The sequence below is a fragment of the Hesperophylax consimilis genome, chromosome 7 (assembly GCF_061612785.1).
Source record: "Hesperophylax consimilis isolate HC1 chromosome 7, BYU_Hcon_1.0, whole genome shotgun sequence".
In the NCBI taxonomy this organism is placed as follows: Eukaryota; Metazoa; Arthropoda; class Insecta; order Trichoptera; family Limnephilidae; genus Hesperophylax; species Hesperophylax consimilis.
The window spans coordinates 9,115,432-9,130,511 of NC_142842.1; the positions used below are offsets into that span (position 1 = coordinate 9,115,432).

General features: G+C 35.8%; 1 protein-coding gene across 1 annotated transcript in view; it reads right to left on the reverse strand.

Moving 5' to 3' along the window:
• Positions 1-14,740, reverse strand: part of Eip63E (cyclin dependent kinase Eip63E) — a 272,783-nt gene extending 258,043 nt beyond the window's left edge. Inside the window, exon 1 of the mRNA XM_089633184.1 lies at positions 14,555-14,740. Coding sequence (XP_089489310.1) covers positions 14,555-14,627 — 73 coding nt within the window. The 5' untranslated portion in view covers positions 14,628-14,740. The remainder of the gene's footprint in view (positions 1-14,554) is intronic.
• Between the last annotated feature and the right edge of the window lie 340 nt (positions 14,741-15,080).

Here is a 15,080-nt window from a genome sequence, read left to right on the forward strand (position 1 = left end):
CGAGAGGGCGATTGTCCTTTGTATCATCCCATTTAAATCGTGACAATGGCATCCGTGATTGCGCGGATAAATCAAACGTAACGAGGGTGGGAAATAAAATAAAGATTCACGAGGCTATTCTGCAAACATTGAGGACAAATAATAATAACAATAATTGATGCCAAACGGGTTACAGTAACTTCAAAGCTAGTTGTACGAATGTGGAAAATGATGTATCGTATTTCTAATGCGTCTATGAGGTTCCCTCATTAAAGAACGATAACAATAATAAAGGGTGCTGTATTTTTATTCAACAAAATTAAACAGAATTATATTTTTAAGTAATGCTCTGCGGTAAGTAATGCTATGCAGTAAGTAATGATATGCAGTAAGTAATGCTATGCAGTAAGTAATGCTATGCAGTAAGTAATGCTATGCAGTAAGTAATCCTATGGCCTGATAATCTTACGCGCTTTATGAATATGGTGGATGGAAAATTCAACACATTTTATTTATTTGTTATGTTAAGGCGATGCCATACGTAGTAATTCAAAATCATGTGTTTTTTGTTTGAAAATTTGGTCGCCTAGAAATGTTTCAGATGCTTTAATTAAATACTGCGAGTAGAATACATCTAGGCCTTTGAAATAATCGAGTATTTTTCAGATAAGTCTTTTTATAAGCCCAGAAAAAAATAATGTAAAGGCCTATGAAAACTGCTTTAAAGTTCGAAATCTCCTACTTACGAACCCATTTTCGGTTATGATTTTATTGTATAATGTGGCAAATTAAGTTATTTATAAAATGATCGAAAAAAAATTAAATATTTATGCCTGAACATCCACAAAATAAAATAAAAGGCACTTTTTGGCCATGTTTTTTTCATGCATAAATCAAAACAGGCGGATGGTGTTAAGCGGGAATTTAAACCTTATCGCCATCTACGTAAGAGTTGTTTTTGATAGCGGCTCAATTTAAAATATTACACGACGTGGTACATCGCCTTAATGTCGATAGCTCGGTTGGAAGGACCAAAACCTGCTAGATCAGAAGGCCGGGACACTCATTCAAAGCAGCCTCCTAACTTGTATGGGATTTTACAAAAATTATCGTTTTAATTTTTTTTTTTATAATTTTTATTTATTAAAACATCTTAACATGTTCGTTGATTTAAAAAGATAAATAAAAATACATTTTGAAGGTTCTCATACGTTAAGTATATAAATTAGGAGGTAAATATAAGTTAGGAGGCTGATTTGATTCAGTGTCCCGGCTTTGTGATCTAGGAGGTTTTGGTAGGACGCACGGTTTCCAGTCAAAATGGGCAAGTTCGATACTCATAGCGGAAAACAACTTACTCCATTCTGAAAAAAAGATATTATGCTCCTTGTTTTTCTATTTTTTTTATAAATACCCAAATTTATGCACAATTCGGTAATCAAATGGGCTAGAACGTGGTCATAAATTGAAAGCACAGTAAAAGTAATAACCTTAAAAAATTATAACATTGATATAATCAGTAATTATTTTGTTCCTTTTATAACACTTAGGACGGGTTGTTTCACAGAATTTGAACAATTCATCAAATTTAAACGTTAATTATCAAGTTCTATGAAAGTCCCATTAAATTTCTGTTATTATATATTTATAGAACAGTTTCTTCACAGACCTGAAATAATAATAGCACTTGAATGGAAAGGTCACAGAACTTAAATTGTTCTAATTCTATGAAACAACCCTTCCTTAACTTACTTATGAAAAAATGAACATACTTAAAAAAACCTAATTTACAATTAACAAACAAAATCATGTATAATGTGACCTTTGAACGGGGTACCCCAGTAAGGTCACATTATTCTCAACAAATGTAAAATATTAAAAAATAAAAACAACCTCGTAAAAATGGCGAACCATTACGAACGCCAACCAAAACCAATTTTCCACACTATAATTACGTATGTGATAATATCAAAAATAATTGGGTGATTTATCAATCGGGTTACATTTTCAAACCGAAAAGTACCTACGCAATGAGGGTTTGCGTTTAAAAGAGTTTCTGTACAATGAAAACTTAGTTCAGGGAGTAAAATAAATCTTACTAATATTATTATACACCGGTACTGCACAATGCCAAGTAATTTCTTAACACGATGACTTCCATCACACAAGCAGAACGCTAAATATTAAATGTAATATGGATAAAAAGAAGAGTGTAAACTCAACTATGCAAATATTTTTGACAAGTACCCATTTTCCTTGTAGGAAGGAAAATAAATAACCCGACAGGAAAACCATTTCAAATCGAAAAGTTGCTTGTGCAAAAATATAATAAGCAGAAATTGTTGATTGAAGTACTAGTACCTACATATTGAATTATTTGGCGGGTTGGGAATAAGCCGACGTAGCTCAGTGGCTCGGGAGATATTTTCAATTTGTATTGATATTTCAGGCGACTAATTACTTGCTTATAATAATTTGCTAATGCAATGATGAATGCGATACACATGTATGAAACAATAGTATTACTAGTCGTTGCTTCGCGGTTTTGCCCGAGTTTAAATTACGTATTCAAATTAAATAATTTATTAAACTTCTACTACTACTTGAACACATTAAATTGTGCAGGAGAACTCATTCACAAGATATGACAGCTTAAATGAGCTTTGTATGAAAAGGGTGTTCCGAACTGTATTACGAAAACAGACGCGTTGGCCTAGAAATTCCAGACAGAAGAAGCCGTGCAAACTTCAAAACGTCAGATTTCACCGATCGAGAGATTTACTGTTTCATGAAAAACGAAATATTTACTAAATAAAATGTTAAAGCTACGCCACTGCAAAATAAACACTGATTTCAGGTTTAGAGCGATCGTACGCATAACAAATCTATGAGTATCGACGAAATATCATTACGGATATTACATCAAATATCAATGACGATGAATGTAAAACGCCACCGTAAAACCATTACATTGATTGCAGATTCGGAATCATATTTTAAATGGATCGCGATGAAAACTCCAACGAAGTATAATAATATACGAGTATATAAACAAAAATGTAAATGTTCTTTTGTTCAAAATCAAATCTCCGATAGTTCTTCACCGATTGCTTTGAAATTTTGACAAAAGTTGCATTCGAATATGCGTGTGTTTTTATATACCTATAAATAGTATAAAATAAAGTCGCTATCCGCATCTGTCTGTGCGCTTAGTTCTTCTAAACTACGCAACGGATTTTAATAGAATTTTCACTATCATTTAGAGAATTTCTTCCGGAAGGTTTACACATATTAAACATGCATATTATATTTATTGAAAGAAGAGAAAAGTCGATGTTTTATAATCAAGTCGTAAAAATATATTTTCTGGCACTATATTGATAACGCTGTCTAAACCATAAGAGATAATGTACAACGGAATTGTATATCTTAAAAAGGCCTACAGAAAAATCCGCGATGGTATATATCTATCTCGTTAGGATAAACCCAACATCGCCGGGTACACGCCAACTAGTCACTAAATAAATACAAAAGATTGTTGCTGGGACAGTTCAGTCATGTAATTTTGTTTTTTACTTAACAATAGTAATATATTGTTTATAATTTTATAAGCTTTTTCTTATCTAAAAGCCTCTAAAAAGAGCGTTAAAAATACATAAATATGGTCACCACCACCGTATTTTACTAAATGCAATAGAGAAAACCTTTCTGCCTTCAAACCTACATCCCTAGAAGAAGTAAGGAAATTAATTCTTACTTCACCGAACAAGCAGTGTTCGCTCGACCCTATTCCAACGTGGCTACTGAAAAAGTGTTGCAATGAAATTGCTCCCTTTTTAGTTCATCTTTTCAATAAGTCACTTAGCACGGGTGACTTTCCAAAATCCCTTATATCAGCTATCGTAACTCCATTATTAAAAAAACCACAACTGGACGCTGAAGATCTTTCAAATTACCGACCCGTTTCAAATCTGCCTTTTATATCAAAAATATTTAAAAAAAAACGCTGCCTCACAGGTCATATGTCACTTAAATTCAAATGAATTATTAACTAAATACCAATCTGCATATAGACGGTTCCACTCCACAGAAACCGGGTTACTACGTATTTTGTCGGACATAACTACTGCCATTGAGTCGGGTAAACTGGCACTTCTTTCAGTCTTGGACATGAGTGCTGCATTTGACACGATTGACCATGACTTTCTTATTAAACGATTAGATGAATCATTTGGTTTAAACTGTGATGTTAAGACCTGGCTGACATCGTACCTGGCCAACCGTTTACAAGCCGTAAAATTTGGAAAAAACCAATCAAATTATGCAACCCTTTCATCTGGAGTACCCCAAGGTTCCGTTCTGGGCCCACTACTCTTCATCCTCTTCACAAATGATGTCGCTAAAATAATATAATCATTCGGCCTTCTATCTCACTGCTACGCTGATGACCAGCAAGTTTATTTTTACTGCTTACCAGAAGAAATAAACAGTCTAAAAATTCGTATAACTGAGTGTATAGAAGCAATTACTCGCTGGATGACCTCAAATAGATTGAAACTGAATCCCACAAAGACTGAGTTTCTGTGGACTGCTACAAGCAGACGTCAGCATAACATTGAAAACTCCCCAATAACCATTTCTGGAAGTGACATCACTCCAAAAACGTGTATCAAATTACTGGGTGTCAATCTGGACGCTAATTTTTCCCTTAAAACTCAGGTGAACAGAACTGTAAGCACGGGGTTCTTTCAATTAAGGCAAATTAAAGCAGTGCGGAGAAACCTGCCAACAGAGGCGACTAAATTGCTAGTCAATTCCTATGTTGTTTCACGTCTAGATTATTGCAACGGAATATATGCAAGTCTCCCCAAATGTCAAATCAACAAATTACAATCCGTTTTCAACGCCGCGGCAAGGCTTATCACCGGAGTATCTAAATACTCCCACATTTCAGAGCATCTCAAAAATCTGCACTGGCTCAAATGTCCTGAAAGAATCCAGTTCAAGGTATGCTGGATGGTATTTAAGTCACTTAACGGAATGGCTCCGGCTTATTTATCAGAATTGTGTATTCCAGAAGATTCCAATTCCCGACAGTCAACCCTTAGGTCAGCAACGTCATCAGCTATCGGAAGGTTTTTTTTTATATTTACAGGAGGCCCTGAAGAAAATAATTTCCCTCAGGACCTATGTCATCTTTGGGGATGCTGTGTGGAGGGTCTTTTTGTGGAGAGGAAGGAGTGAACATGGGTCTTGAAGAGTCCCATGTTGTAGGAGGGAGGAAACACAGAGGCCGCCAGTTCGTTCCACAGCCGAGCTGTTGAACTTAAGAACGAATCGTAGAAGCGACCCGTTCTCATGTGACAAGTGTCAACTGTGTACAAATGTTGGGCGCGGGTTTGGCGTGTATCCCGACTACGCACCGGTGCCGAAGGGATCAATGACGCTAGTTCCTCAGAGCATCTTCCATTTAATACCGATAGAACAAGGACAGCATACCTACCTGACGCCTGTGCTCTAAAGATTGCAGTCCGTTTGTTAAGATTGGGGAATCTATCAAACGGACCGCCCGTTTCTGCACAGAGTCAAGGGTTTTTTTCAGGTATTTTGGGGCTCCAGACCAGAGATGGCTGCCAAATTCAACAGTAGGGCGCACTTGCGATTTGTACAGGGTGAGCAGTTGTGTACTAGTAAAGTATCTGCGGGCCCTGTACAGTACGCCCAGCTTCTGAGAGGCCAACTTTACTCTGGCTTCGATGGAGCCCCCGTACCTGAGCTGGTCACTTATAGTTACACCAAGCATATCAATGGAAGGCCTGTTCGGAAGATTGCTTCCGTTGAAGGAGACTAGATTATCATTTGGATCCCTTTTAGACGTAATCAGACAGGATTGGGTCTTTGAAACATTAAATTCGACGAGATTATTTTTACCCCAGGAGGAAATACTCTCGAGATAACCGTCCATTCTCTGCTTCAAAGCCCTCCGAGCCGTTGGAGTTTGTGTGCCCTTTGGGGGCTTGTCAAACAAAAAGCTATCATGAACTGTACTGTCATCCGCGTAACAATGAATCGGTGCACATGTCAAAAGGTCATTGATGTGCAACAAAAACAAAGTCGGAGACAGAACGGATCCCTGTGGGACGCCAGCATTTATGGAGTGCGAGGAAGAGGTGAAATCGTCAGCAACCGCCTGAATCGACCTATCCCTTAAAAAGTCAGCAATCCACGTACACAGGGATGCGGGAAGTCCGTAAGAATGCAATTTGTTGACAAGTCTTCGGTGCCAGACCCGGTCAAAGGCCTTGGATATGTCTAGTGCGACCGTTTGGGTCTCACCGTGACGTTCCAGGCACCGCCCCCAAACATGCGTCACATACGCGAGAAGATCACCGCACGAGCGGTTCCGCCGGAATCCGTATTGACGGTCGTTGATAATTTTGTTCTTCTCGAGGTATGTGAGCAGTTTGTCGTTGATCACACGTTCCATCACTTTGGACAGAACTGATGTGATCGCTATGGGGCGGTAGTTGGCCGGGTTGGAGCGGTCACCTTTCTTGGGAATAGGGTGAATGACCGCTTTTTTCCAACCAGAGGGCACAGTGCCACACTTCAGGGACATTTTGAAGAGCTTTGTCAAAACTGGAACTATTTCCGCAGCACACCTCTGCAATACCAGGGCAGGTATTCCATCAGGTCCACTAGCTTTGTTAACATCGAGCCCCCGTATGACGTGGAGTACATCCCGATGCCGGATCCTCAGCTTTTTCATATAGAAGCCGCAGTGAGGAACCGACGGCGGAACAGCATCTCCGTCGTCGAGGGTCGAGTTTTCCGCAAACATTTTCCCTAATAGGTTAGCCTTTTCGGTGGCGGTGTTTGCTAGTGAGCCGTCAGGTCTGGTAAGAGGTAGCAAACTGGGTTTGCAAAAATTTCGACCTATTGAGCCCGCAAGCGACCAGAATGCTCTGCTGCCATGCGGGCAAAATGTTGAAGGAACCAAAGCGCACACCAGATACTAAGTTCCGTGAGCGTGCTTTTGCCGTGTCAGGACCTAAAGCCTGGAATGGACTGCCACATGATTTGAGAATGATCGCAGATTCGACAGAATTTAGGTCTAAACTTAAAACGCACCTTTTCAGACAGTCGTATCCATAATTTCAGAAACCTCCACTTTCACAGTTGACGGCAATTTAAATTAACAAAATGTAAAAAATACTAAAAATAAAATAAAATAAATAAGAATAATAATTAAAAATAAATAAATAAAAATGATAACAACTAACAATTTTTAGGCTTTTAAGACAGTTAAAATACATTTAAATTAAAATAAAAACTATAGCAGACTTAAGATCATGCGACGACCAGTGTTTTTTGATATAGTGTCCTCTGCGTGCAGTTCTATCTTTTATAAGCATAAACTTTTTAATATAAGTGTGTTTGTTGGAAGTGACTTGCCAGGTAAGTATGTTTTGGTATCTTTTCTAAATAACAAATGTAGATCCTAGGAAATAAATTGTACAGCGCCCTTGAGGTGATTTTTCACAAAAACGGCGCTCTACAAATTATCCAATTATTATTATTATTACGGGATGGAACTAACGCATTCTAGACCAGAAACGATGAACGTGATTTTATTCAATGTTAGTCAAAATTTACATAAAAACTGTATATTTTCCAAAAATATATTACGTAAGCTATTTAAGAAATCACCATACCTATTAATCGTACACACCTAAAATGAATTACAAAATCAGACTTCATCATTGAATGTAGAAATGGACAAGATAAAAAAAAAACTACCTTTTGATCAAAATTATTCATTAAAAATGTATGCAGGTACGTATTATGGAATATTGGAAAATTATATATATTTTTAAATACAATTTTTTAAAATTTATCTAACCTGTTAAATACAACTGTCGTATTTACAGTTGTATTTAACAGGTTAGATAAATAAAATAAATTAATAAATTTGCATTTAAAAATATATATAAATTTGCATTTAAAAATATATATAAATTTGCATTTAAAAATATATATAAATTTGCATTTAAAAATATATATAATTTTCCAAAATTCCATTATACTTAACGATGAAAAAGCCAATCAATCGTGGCACATGACAAAAACGCAATGTACAGACTTTGGCGAAAATGCCTGATTACAAAAACATGCAATAAGCGTTCTCGAATACAGAAACCACACATACATTCAATGTTAAACCAATAACAAAACACTCGAATTGCAAAGGTGCAGCCACAATTCTGAACAGTACTGGGCGAATTGTCAAAGCTTCGTTTTAGTGATATATCACCTCGAAGCAGTGGCGGCTAGCTCTAAGGAGCGTTGAAGCAACGCAGTCCCAAAATTTCAGTCAATCTAAAAATATGATATTATTATCGGTGACCGGATAAATCATCAAAATTATAATTCATCACATCTTTAAAAAGTTATATAAAGTAAAGTTATAAGGGTTAAGTAGGTTAGGTTTAAATTAATTTTTTTCATCGTTTTTAATGACTTTATATCACCTTTTAAAAGTGTGTTGAATTGTCACTGTGTTGAGTTATCATGAAACCATTATTATCAACCGATAATAATATCATCGAAAATCAAAGCAAATAGGATTAATAAAATTATTAAGTTAAATTCAACCGGCTCAAATTTTTGTTCTTTGTAGGACGTGTCATAAAGTCACTCAATCCATATCGCTCATCGAGAAACGTCACCCGGGAATATCAATTATGTATACGCGCAGAGCGTGGATGTCGACCACAGTACCTATTGAAATTTCGGTTCTATGATAACTCCTCAAAATGACAATTCAACACACCTATAAAAAGTGCTATAAAGTTATGAAAAGTGATGAAACAAAAACTGGGTTTGATAAGTTACATATCTAACTATTCAACTTAGTTTTTGTTTCCTCTGATTTTTATAACTTTATAGCACTTTTTATAGGTGTGTTGAATTGTCGTTTTGATGAGTTATCCGGTTAGCGAAATTTCTCAGAAACATGAACGGCGCTCGCCAATGCCAACTCTTCGGTGAGATGGCGCCACTTTAGTTTACAGTTCACAAGCAAGCAACCACTGCCTCAAAGGTGCTGTTCAAAACCTCAATAAATTACCTTAAACAAAAGAACTTTGGTATTTTAAACGTTATGAAAGACTGAATGCTGTAGAAATGAGATCCCTGCGACGCAAGTGTGGTAAAACCATGTATGATCGTGTGAGAAATGTGGAGATTCGCAAATAATAAAAGGCTGATGAAACAGTAATGAGTAATATTAATATAGGGTCGCTTTGATGGTTTGGGCATGTAGAGCGAATGAGCGAAGAAAAGAGTGTAAGGAAAATATATGACGGAAATGTGAATGGTAGCTGGGAGGTCGGGGACGCTGGAGGAAGACATGGCACGATCAAGTGAATCAGATACTTGAGTCGGGCCATGTCAAGAGTCAGAATAATAGAAGAATATTTATGAGAAGATGTATGAATGAGAATGAGGCAAGGAGTGTGTGTCAAGATCGAGTTGTTTGGTGGTCCGTCCTCTCTGCCTACCCCTGCGGAGAGACGGCGTGGTAGTTAGTTATGAATTTTTTTCAAAGTATGTGAAATTAAGAGTCCATGCAAAAAACCTTATTCTATTGAAAGTGACGGCACTGCAAAGGGAACCCTTTGATTGTAGTTCCGGAGTCACAGCTCGTCCGTGAAAGGTTTGAAAGGAAAAGCAGATTTATGGTAATGACCGAGTATTCAAAATAACTGTGCTCATAAATAACATGAAGCAACTCGCAAATCCCTATTGTTTTAAGGGTTAGCCCTTCTCGAGGATAACCGATTTATGTACGCATAATCGGGGAAATAAAATACTCGCTAGGGGAAGATTGGGGGATGAAAGCAAATAATGCCATAGACCTAGCCTCACCTGCAACCCTTAGGTAGGGTCATTCATTATTAGAATATTGCTGCCCATTTTCGGGGCATCCATTGAAATAACAAGTTTCCGACAAAGCCCCTAAATGATTAATCAAACATGCATTCAAAATACATAAAATCAAGCAAAAGGTTGGGGGTCATAATATCATGTGCATAAAATTACAAAAAATAGATATAGATATATATATATATAAATTAATAATTTGATATATTGTACCTGTACTTGTATTGTATTGGTACAATATATCATATTATTAATTTATTTGATACTAGCTTTTTTTATTTTTTTTATGTGACACCTCGCAAGAGTGTCCCTGCCTGTGCAGTGTACAGACAGGGGAACTATGTCACCACCCGGTTGGGCGGCATTGTGAGGCGGAATAAGGTAGGGGCTGTAGGAAGGGATTTGTTAATGCGGGCCTTGAAGAAGCTCGGATTATAGGAGGGAGGAAAAACAAATGCCGGTAGCTCGTTCCACATACGAGCCGACTTACACAAAAACGAGTCGTAAAAACGGCCCGTTCTCATGAAGCCAACGTCAACCATGAACGGGTGTTCAGTTCGTGTCCGTCGAGTTTCGCGCACGTGCACCGGTGCATCAGGAATCAATGCTGCTAGCTCCTTGGAGCAGGCTCCATTGAAATACCTGTAGAACAGACACAACATGCCTACATTGCGTCTATGCATTAGAGAAGGTAATCGGTCTGTTAACAACGGATTGTCAATCAGACGGATCGCTCTCCTTTGCACAGATTCAAGCAGGTTTATCAAGTATTTTGGGGCACCAGCCCAAAGGTGGCACCCAAATTCAATAGTTGGACGGACTTGAGACTTGTAGAGGGTCAGCAGCTGGTTGTACCCCGACACGCTTCACTGTGGCTCAGTATGTCTGTGCAGATACATAAACAATGGCGCGTTTTGCTTTTACGTCCAACAGATGGCGCTGTTTAAGAAAAACATGTTTTTACCTGTCACAGATAACATCTATATAATAAAGGTATATAAAAACACACGCGTATTCGAACACAACGTTGCAAGGTGATCAATTTTCAACGAACATTCACATTTTTATTTATATAGATTATTATACTTCGTTGGAGTTTTCATCGCGATCCATTTCAAATGTGATTCCGAATCTGCTATCAATATAATGGTTTTACATTCATCGTTTTGAATTAGTATCTGTATCTATTAGAATCATCTTTTGAATTATAAACCTGAAATCAGTGTTTATTTTTCAGTGGCGTAGCTTTAACATTTTATTTAGTAAATATTTCGTTTTTCATGAAACAGTAAATCTCTCGATCGGTGAAATCTGAAGTTTTGAAGTTTGCACGGCTTCTTCTGTCTGGAATTTCTAGGCCAACGCGTATGTTTGCTCAAAAGACTCAACTTTCAAAAGCCAGTGGTAAAAATAATAATGATTGGATCATTTTTATAGCGCTGTTTTCGTGAGAAAATCACCTCAAGGGTGTTTAAATTTATATGTGCTAATATATAGTAATGTGGCATCCCCAATTTGGGGATACATAATTATGAAGCTAAAGTAAAGGTAAAGTGGAAGTACAGGGTTTTCCAATAAGAGGTGTTATTTTGATATTCAATCGTAAAAGATCAATGGTTTCGTTGCTTGTGTAGCATGTAGCGCAGCCTTATTGAAAGTAAACGTTATCCAGATCAATACCATCCAATTCCGGCCATAAAAAATCATTAATCATCTCGCGATAGCGCAATCCATTCACCGTAACTGTTGCTCCAGCCTCATTTTAGAAAAATTAAGGTCCAATGACTCCGCCGGACCATAAACCGCACTAAACAGTCACACGTTGAGGATAGAGAGACTTTTCGACAGTAACTCTTGGGTTTTCCGAGCCTCAGATGCGACAATTTTGATTGTTGACGAAGCCACCAAGGTGGAAATGGGCCTCATCACTCAAGATGATTTGCATTTGATTCACTCAAGTGAATTTTAATAATTTCAATGCGTTGTTGAAGCGTGTATTGTTCCATTTTTTTATAAATGGCGTAGTTTCTACTTGCGTCAAATGTCAAAAAATGACAGCTTCAAAATTAACATCTACCGAAATAGCGGGCTATTCAGAATAACACCTCTTATTGTAAAACCCAGTACATATGGAGCCCAAGGGTTAACTCCTCAAAATGACAATTCAACACACCTTTAAAAGGTGATATAGTCATTAAAAGTGATGAAACAAAAACTAGGTTAAATAGTTACATATATGTAACCTATTTAACCTAGTTTTTGTTTCATCACTTTTCATGACTTTATAACACTTCTTTATAGGTGTGTTGAATTGTCATTTTTAAGAATTATCCGGTCACCAGGTATTAATATTCACACAATAAAAGTTGATAATAATAATACTTGGCTAATTGTTAGAACGTCATTCTTTGAATTATCAAGGGCACTCACTCGATAGTGATTAATTGAGCTCTATTCAGCAGTTTGATAGCAATAAATAATGATGATGTGACGAATTCCACAATCAAATCCAAACAGATAAAAGGGTTGAGAAATATAATATTAGCCAATAATGAAATACCCACATGGCACCAGTGCATCAATGAATTATTTAGTAGGTATCTATCCTAGTAAATAAAAATAAATAAGTAATAATAATGATAAATGTTTTATTATATTTTGTATAAATATTTTTTTATTGTGTTTGTGTTTAATTCGTAGAAAAGGTATTTTATGTTTTTTTTTGTTATTGTTACAGCTGTTTCGGCTTTCAAGGCCATTTTCAAACTGACAGTTTGAAAATGTCTTAATAATTATATTATTAAATTTGATTTTAATTCAATTAAAAACAAAGAAATAATGATATCCTGACTGGGATCTCCCGTGCTGAGGATTTCATTTACGTATTACAAAAATTTAGTAGTATGAATAATATGATGTAATTATAAATATACATATTATGTATTTATGATGATTTATTTTTGGGGTATTATGCCGTGTTGCGCTACCTCCTTCTTTAATCAACTTTTAGGAGAGCATTACAGTTTCCATCATCAGGGCAAATGTGTAAAGATTGTGGTGAAGTGTGTGCTTATGTATGTTGAAGTGATATCGTGTCGCCAACTCCAATCCTCTAAGAGCTGATAATACATTATAATTTAAGGTGGTTTACTGTGTTTAGTTTTGGTGTAGCCGTCAATATTTAATTTACATTCTTCACTCCGAAAAGTTTAGGAATTCTCGCTTAAAATTAGTCAGGTAAAGGTTTGTCCTGTATTGAGTAAATACTGAAAGGGCAATGTGACAGACCTGGGGGAATTAGCCATAGGGCCTCCTGTGCAGAGTCCATAATTATATAAAATTGTCGGCATATTCTGTAACGGTAAAGTAGGTATTATAGGTAATATTATATTATGATACAGGTACTTTGTTATGATCTAGGATCTAGGCCAGCTAGTGTTACTTTACCAGAGGTGGTTTATAATACGTATTATAATAGTGATGTGCAATAAAAATATCGGAAAATACCTGGGTAAATTATACGATAATTATACGAAAGATTAAGATTATTTGCAGTCGAATTGGTAAAACGATGAATCGGCCTCATAAGTATGAATCCTTTTATCACAACGTTGATGAGGCAGACTTCTTGGTATCGAAGAGGATTGTCGGATTTTCTCAAACATGCACACCGCGAGATTGTTGATTGTCAGATTACATTGTTTTGACTCAATGTGCATAATCAAAATTAATAATACGAGATAGTCATCATTCCAAACTCATTAAAATCTCTCAATCGTGGAAATAATTCATGAAATAAGCATCTTAACAGTCGAAAATTACATGTCTCGAAGGTTCCATATCGGAGGTTACTACAAAAACTATATTTTAGCACCTAATTATGTATGTGGAATATTACCAATTCAAAATAATTTTGTATATAACATAGTTATATTTTAGCATATTATTTATAAATATTATGTTATAATAATTAGACAAACAGCATTGAGGAGGTGGCACAAAACTTACTTTATAAACCAGCATTACGTACTTTTTTATTAACTACCATTGTCATCACACTCGTATCTATATTCTATGTCTGCGTCCACTAATAGATTATGTACATATATTATAATACATATAATAATTTAGACACAAAAATATTTTCTTACATTTTTCAATAAACAACACTGTTTGTTTGTGTGTCAATTGTCATAAAAAATAAGTAGGGAGTAATTAAATCAAAACAACAATTGATAGCATTTAAATGACAGCATTATCTCTAAAGGTGCCTGCCATGGGTTAGTGACCTGAAGAAACTTTGAAACTAAACTAACTCATTTCTGGAGAAATGGAGAACCAGCCTCATAAAGCATAAAAAATTTAACTAAATAATAATGCTAAATTTAAAGCAGTGTCTTGCAAAGTACGATACCAAATTTCACCCATACTTAAAGTAAAATCATAACATTAAAATTAATACAACTAGATGGAGAAAACACGGTAAGGACGTTAAAAGATAAATATTTATTACATTAAAACAAGCAATAGCGCAAAAAATAGCGTACATCAAATTGCCAAAAACCATTGGAATTATACACAAATAATTATTTTATTATCAAGAATGTGATTGATGAGAAATCTGACTTACCATCTTTCACAACGCTTTTCGAATTATTAGAATTCCCACCACTCGGCAAACTTTTATCCGTGGCACAATACATGGTTTAATTCTTTGTTTTAAAATAAAAACCACCCTCACCGAATCATCGAAAACATAGTTTTTTAATATTAACTCAAGCACAAACGAACCAAACACACGATAACAGACACGGCGGCCATTCCGGTAGTAAATATTTGGCATAGACAAACTACCATAAAGTAAAGAGAAGATTGATATGAAAAGATTATTTATTATTATTATAATATTCCATTAATAAAACTTGATTTAGTGAATGGAGAGAGATTGAAGTTAAGCAAAGTCCAAAAAATGTCAGAAAAATTCTTCATTTATGGATTGAGAGCTTAAGTGTATTGATACCTCATGAAAATTATTTGCGAATGTTAAAATAAAATTCATGCCCCAATAAGGTTGGGTGTTAAGGAGCATTTTATTGAGTTACATTTCATCGATTAATTCGTACACACGACTTATTTTCTAATGAAAAATTCATTAA